Genomic DNA, 6,762 nt, shown 5'->3' with positions numbered 1-6,762 from the left:
GGTTGGGGAGGGGGAGTCAGGCGAGGTGGAGGGTGGTGGCGGGGATGATGGTTGTGGCGGGGAGGGGGTTGGCAACAAGGGGTGGTTGCGTGGTAACACAAAGCTACCAACGCAGATTCCTGCTACTAAGGAGCAGAAGTGGCTCATTGAGCCCACAGGGAAAGAGTAAGTGGAACTTTATAATAGTTTCATTATTTTGCTTGTCACATGTTCATTTCGGTTGTTTTTTATTTTGCTTGTCACTTGCTAATTGTTCATTCTTTTGCAGCAACTGGATATATTCTAAAGGGGTCCGTATTCCCAACGGCCTCATCACCGTCTTGCTGAAGTTACACTGGCCGGGGTTGTACTGCCCGGATCCAGTCAGGCACCCGGACCATCGGGTTTTGGCCACGAGCTGGGACCACTGGGAAGCAGCCCTCCATGCGGACCATGGGACCCATGCCAATGCCGTGATCACTACTTTCTGGGTGAGTTCTCTTCAGAAGCACAAGTCCATTCTAGTTTCATGAATGATTTAACTCATGGCTTCTTCCATTCTTGTTTCATGCATGATTGTAGAAATTCTATCGAGTTCTTCCGGAGCACAAGGCCAGAGCGGACCAGACCGTGTTGCACCAATGCAAGAAGAAGGCCCGCCAGATGCAGTACAAGGTGCGCTATGTGGCCATCTCGACATACCATCGCGACTCTCTTGGTGTGAAGATGACCAAGGAAGAAGCGCGGAGGATGGGCATTACCTTGGAGAGGCACGAGTACTTGGCGGTAAGTATAGAAGATTTTTCATTATGCTTTCATTACCTTGTGGCACATTTCACCGTTTCGTGTTGACATGCCATTATGCTTTCATTATGTAGGTGTGTCCAAATTGGTGTTATGGAAAAGACGAGTCCTGGGCAGCATTGGTGGATCTTTGGTGTGATGAGGCTGGAGCCTGGGCGGCTACGAGAATCAAAAACAAGGGTAACCGAGGGAAGGAGGGAGTACATGCTCAGGGAAACCGAAACCACTTTCTCCACAAGGCACTTAATGTACAACTAACCCCATTAAACATTCTTCTTCTTCTATTTACCACCACTTTCTTATGTATGACTAACCTCTATTTGGTGGTGCAGGAGGAGAAACTGAAGCGGCCGCTCTCACACATGGAGGCGTGGGAGACCGCCCATACGCGGAAGGACTCCAAGCCTGGCGAGCCCAAGTACTACGGCAAGAAGACCGCACAGAGGAAGAAGGCCTACTCCGATGGGTATCTGAGGTTACATCCTGACACACCTGACCCCATTGCGGCGTATCTGGACGATAGGGTGGCGTGGTGGGCATGGGGCCCAAGGAGCACGGTCGGGAGGCGGTTCTCGATGTTGTGATCACTCCTACTATCTCCTACACACAGCTCCATCGGATGGACCCGAGCCCGAGCCAGCGCACGAGCACGCCAATGACCAGTGCACCGTCACAGTCCCTCTTTCAGGAGCGACAATCTGTAAGTATTTTCCCTCTTATCTTCATTGCTCACTTTATTTTCCGCATTTAGTAGTTTTATGAGTTCCATCATGTTAAACCATAGGCCTACTTGGAGTACACACGCCAGGAGACCATGGCGTGGCACGAGAGCCTTTATGCATACCATCAGCAGAGGGATCGCCAGATGCAGCACACTTTTCAAGAAATGGCGGCCGACATGTGTCCTCAATGGCCAGCAGCAGAGGGTCCTCCAGCACAACCAACACTGCTGACCTTTGAGGAGTTTGTGGCACAGAACGCTGGCCCCTCACCGGTTAGTTCATCCCCAATCTATTCACCCAAAGCATATCATGCCTTTCAACACAATCATATATCCCGTTAATATGTCTTTTCAACATCCAGGGAATCGGTGAATCAACCGTTGGCGATGGTCTTCGCAGCACTCCCGAGTCACGGAGCCCGACCACTCCGATCCACGGATTCGGAGGCGGAGGTGGAGGCGGTCTTGGCGGCAGCGCTGCCACTAGCAGTGACGACCTAGGCTTCGGCTGTCTTGGCGGTGACGACCTCCGCGGTGCTCGACGTCCTGGCGCTTAAGCCTTTGGGTCACATTGTGGCAGTCTTGGTGGTGATGATACTTATATGCTTGTGATGTTTCTTATTGTTGTTTGTGAGATTCTTATATGCTTGGTGGTGATGATACTTATATGTTTATGCTTTGGGATGCTTCCTATGATGTGTGATGATGAATTTGTTGTGTGATGCTGCTCCTTATTGTTATGTGACGCATATATTGTTGTATGACTCTTATATATGTTGTATATATTCAAATGAATTGAGCTGAAAAAACAGAAAAAAACAGACACAAACGGCATAGAGCTGGCGTGAGCTCCCAGTGGCTGACATGCGGCATCTATGCCGATGGCCTAGCCGTCGGCATAGTTCCAAACTAAGCCGACGGCCAGGCCATCGGCATAGATGCCACGTGGCAAGAACTGGGCACTCCTGGGGCAGGGTTATGCCGATGGCTTAACCGTCGGCGTAGTTTCCAACTAAGCCGACGGCTAGGCCGTCGGCATAGCCTTGCCCCAGGAGTGACGACTGCTCGCCATGTGGCATGTCTATGCCGACGGCTAGACCGTCGGCATAGACGTGCCATGTGGCGAGCAGCCGTTGGTCAGCACTTGACGGCGGCCGCCGTTAGGCGATAACGTTGCCGACGGCCGGACACCGCCGGGATAGGGCCTATGCCGACGGCCTCCCTGGCTACGCCGACGGATATGTTGCCAACGGCCCTATGCCGACGGGGGCCGTCGACATAGGCCTGTCCCGACGGCCAGTCAGGGCTAGGGGCCGAATCGGGTAGTGAACCAGATGCTAGGAAACAATACCAGCTGAAGGCTAAACTTGTGCCAGATATAGCCCAGAATAAATATTTGGTTTTGTTGCAATAAATAAATTATTGGAAATGCTAAAACATAGATGCCTGGAAATTTTTAACGTCACAAACACTTTTTTTTTCATTAATTGGTGTTTCGGTCGCTCCGTGATGAAGTTTCATCCACTTATATGGAATCGGAAATAAAAGTTACTTTTGCAGTCACACTTTAACAGATTAGGAGCCGAAACCGTAGAATAATTGTTCTATGGTATTTTCATTATTAAATTAATATGTACAAAAGATAATACAACTAGTGTCACCCAATACCAGTTCTAGGAAACATTAAAAGTTTTGTGCTATCCAAATTGTGATCTAAACACTCGCCCATCCTATAGAGTAAGCTTTCAAAAACATTCGTAAAATAAACTTTTGTATGTAGCAATTGTGCCTTTCAAAAAACTTCCATAAATGATCTAAGTGTCCAACGACAAGAGAAACAACTCGGTTCCAAGTGGCCCGGTCGGCAAAAGTGTGTGTGAGGAAGATTCCACATTGGCACTTGCACAGCAGCTACAACCTAGATTTTTCATGCATGCTAGATTTTTAAAGAGGCGGAGATATCACATGAGATTGATGAGCAGTGAGGGTGGTGGGCGGCGGCTATGAGTGCTCCTACTAGATACGGTTGCGCACAGCTCATGGACGCAAACGGGCCGGGCGCACGCAGGGCCCCGATCGGCTCGCTGACGCCACACACGCTCACGCCGGACGCGAGGAATAACGAACCAATCGGCCGGCGCGACGCGACCCCCTCCGTCTGTGTACTGCACCTGCCGCTTCTGCCCCTCGAGGTGCGCAACAACCACGGAACCCTGCCACCCAGCGCTAACGGACAAGATACCCTGGGCCATATAAGCACACGCCCGCGCGTCCATCCCATCCGGCCACTCGATCCCCGAGATAGATTCTAGTCTGGTCCAGTGTGTCTGTGAGCTTCTCCCTTCCTCTTCTGGTCGTGTGTGCAGTGTGCGTGTCGGCCGGGTGGTCGATCGATCATGTCGATGGCGCAGCAGGGGCACGGGGCGGCGACGTCGCTGCCGCCGGGGTTCCGGTTCCACCCGACGGACGAGGAGCTCATCCTGCACTACCTCCGCAACCGCGCCGCCGCCGCGCCGTGCCCCGTCCCCATCATCGCCGACGTCGACATCTACAAGTTCGACCCATGGGACCTCCCCTGTACGTTCTTAACCAATCAACCGATCACCGCTGTATGTATGTAGTCCCTGCTCTGCTCACCATGGTTCGACTCTGATGATGGAACTGCAGCCCAGGCGGTGTACGGCGACTGCGAGTGGTACTTCTTCAGCCCGCGGGACCGCAAGTACCCCAACGGCATCCGCCCCAACCGCGCCGCCGGCTCCGGCTACTGGAAGGCCACCGGCACCGACAAGCCCATCCACGACGCCGCCACCGGCCAGGGCGTCGGCGTCAAGAAGGCGCTCGTCTTCTACAAGGGCCGCCCGCCCAAGGGCACCAAGACGGCCTGGATCATGCACGAGTACCGCCTCGCCGCCGACCCCCTCGCCGCCGCCGTCAACACCTACAAGCCCATCAAGTTCCGCAACGTCTCCATGAGGGTACGTGACGCCCATCCCACTTGCTTCGATTCAGTAGTCGATCAGGCCTGGACGACTTTAGCTTTCGTTCAGTTCGTTACCGGCGGCGCCGGCCATACCCGCGTGCAACAGTGTCACGCGGCTGGCATGCATGCTCTTCTGATCCTCTTCGCGCCCCCGCCCATGCTTTTGCCTTGCTGCACGGTTTCACCGGCCGTGCCGTTGCAGCGCTCGATCGGTTATGCATCATCTTTATTTAATGACCAAATTGCCCTCTTATCTTAGATCACTCTGGTTAGTAGTACTAGTACTACAGTACTAACATCGACCACATCACATCAAAGCCATTCGAGTGAACACGAGAGATGCTTAATTTTGCTTTCATCTCCTTTGATTGGAGGAGAAATTAGCTTCGCGATTGATGGGTACCTAGCTAGTGGCACGGCGTGCAGTTGGATGGCTGGCATAGCTAGTGGCAGCCATTGATTCGTCAAGCTCAGTAGCTTTCGATAAGGATAGGCATGGCGTGGTACGTGTATGATATTGATATGTTCACATGTATGCAGTTGGATGACTGGGTGCTTTGCCGGATCTACAAGAAGACCGGCCTGGCGTCGCTGATGGTGCCGCCGCTGGCCGACTACGACCACATGGCCGACCACGACGACCTCTCCGGCGGCGGCAGCACCTTCGACGACGCCGCCTGCAGCTTCTACGCGCACTCCAGCAGCAGCGGCGGCGCCTGCGGAACCATGATCACGCAGCAGCAGCCGCACGCCGGGAGGCTCCCCACGATCCCGTCCTTCTCCGAGCTCTTCGACGACTACTCGCTCGCGCAGATCCTCGACGCCGAGGCAGAGCACGGCGCCACCCACCACCTCGCCGTCCACCCTTCCCTGAACATGCTTCTCCCCGTCGGCGACAGCGCGCACGGAGTGCAGCCGTCGTACTACGCGCCGTCGTCGTCGTCGCCGGACACCAGCGGCGGGAGCGCGGGGAAACGCAAGGCAGCGAGCCCGGAAGAATCATCGGCCAAGAGGCTCAACGGGTCGTGCTTCGACGCGCCGCCGCAGTCGGCGACCGGCTGGCAGGGGGCGGCGTCGGTGCTGGGCGGCCTCAGCCATCAGATGCTTCCTCAGTTCTAAGCTGTAATTAAATTTAACTTAGTCGGCCGTGTAAGCGCGCGAGGCGACATGAAACAATCTTAGGCTTCAAAAAAAGAAACCTGAAACAATCTTGTACTACATGCTAATAGGCTATCAAGAATTCAAGATAGATAATACTATGGTGTAGAATTAATTATTCTATTATTGAACAAGCAGACATGTACATGATTTTTTTTTTGTCTCCCGTGTATTCATTTTTCCAGGTAAATAGTGCAGAGGTACAACAACCTCTCATTGAAGGAGAGGGCGGCAAAACCCTCTGTATCAATTTTTGTTTGGTTCAAATATAATGACTCTATGGAGTGTGTAAACAGCTATCGGCTATTTTCTTTCTTTTTTGCCAATTTTTGCGAGAAATTTTTTGATCTATTCATCTTCAATCACGATAGTACAACGAATATCAGAAATAATAAAAACTACACCCAGATCCGTAGACCACCTAGCGACGACTACAAGCACTGAAGCGAGCCGAAGGCGCGCCGCTGTCATCGCCCCTCCATCACCGGAGTCGGTCACAACTTGTTGTAGAAGACAGTCGGGAAGCCGTCGTGCTAAGACCCTGTAGAACCAGCGCACCAGAACAGCAACCGCCGCAAATGAAGAATGACGTAGACCAGAAGGATTCAACTCGAAGACAAACGAACATAGACGAACAACGACGAGATCCGAACAAATCCACCAAAGATAGATTCGCCGAAGACACACCTCCACACGCCCACCAATGGTGCTAGACGCACCGCCGGAACGGGGTCTAGGCGGGGAGACCTTTATTTCATCTTCAGGGAGCCGCCGCCGTCTCGTCTTCCTGAGCAGAACACAAACCCTAGCAAAACTTAAAAAAATGACTAAAAACGAAGGCCTCCCGTCGGCCCTTGCCGATATCCACCGCGCCCCATGGCCCTAGGGCCACCGGAGAGGAGCGGATCTGCGGCGGCACCGGCGGGAGGCAGAAACCCTAGATCTTTTGTGGAGGAGGAGGAGGCGGCGGCTAGCAAATAGTAACGTCTGTGCCCAATCTTTATTTTTTTTGCCATTTTTATGGGGATATTCTTTCGGTCAATTTATTGGTGGCGAATTCCGGACCACTTTCCATGCCAAATGAAGGGAATGGTTATACATGTCCATGAATCTTTGT

General features: G+C 52.9%; 1 protein-coding gene across 1 annotated transcript; it reads left to right on the top strand.

Annotated features, from left to right (window-relative positions):
* Positions 1–3,791: 3,791 nt before the first annotated feature.
* On the top strand, positions 3,792–5,804 carry LOC119362366 (NAC domain-containing protein 10-like). Its single transcript, XM_037627573.1, has 3 exons — positions 3,792–4,081; positions 4,172–4,482; positions 5,028–5,804. The coding sequence occupies exons 1-3, from the start codon at positions 3,901–3,903 to the stop codon at positions 5,604–5,606; spliced, it is 1,071 nt and encodes a 356-aa protein (XP_037483470.1). The 5' UTR covers positions 3,792–3,900; the 3' UTR covers positions 5,607–5,804.
* Positions 5,805–6,762: the final 958 nt, after the last annotated feature.

Source organism: Triticum dicoccoides, chromosome 2B (genome assembly GCF_002162155.2).
Source record: "Triticum dicoccoides isolate Atlit2015 ecotype Zavitan chromosome 2B, WEW_v2.0, whole genome shotgun sequence".
In the NCBI taxonomy this organism is placed as follows: domain Eukaryota; kingdom Viridiplantae; phylum Streptophyta; class Magnoliopsida; order Poales; family Poaceae; genus Triticum; species Triticum dicoccoides.
This window is presented reverse-complemented; position numbering and strand designations above follow the sequence as displayed.

What these genes read in the sequence shown, in the direction of transcription:
- LOC119362366 (XM_037627573.1), top strand. Translation starts at nt 3,901, where the DNA reads ATGTCGATGGCGCAGCAGGGGCACGGGGCGGCGACGTCGCTGCCGCCG. An exon ending in CGACCCATGGGACCTCCCCT is followed by an intron (nt 4,082 to 4,171) that starts GTACGTTCTTAA and finishes ATGGAACTGCAG; the next exon opens with CCCAGGCGGTGTACGGCGAC. An exon ending in TCCGCAACGTCTCCATGAGG is followed by an intron (nt 4,483 to 5,027) that starts GTACGTGACGCC and finishes ACATGTATGCAG; the next exon opens with TTGGATGACTGGGTGCTTTG.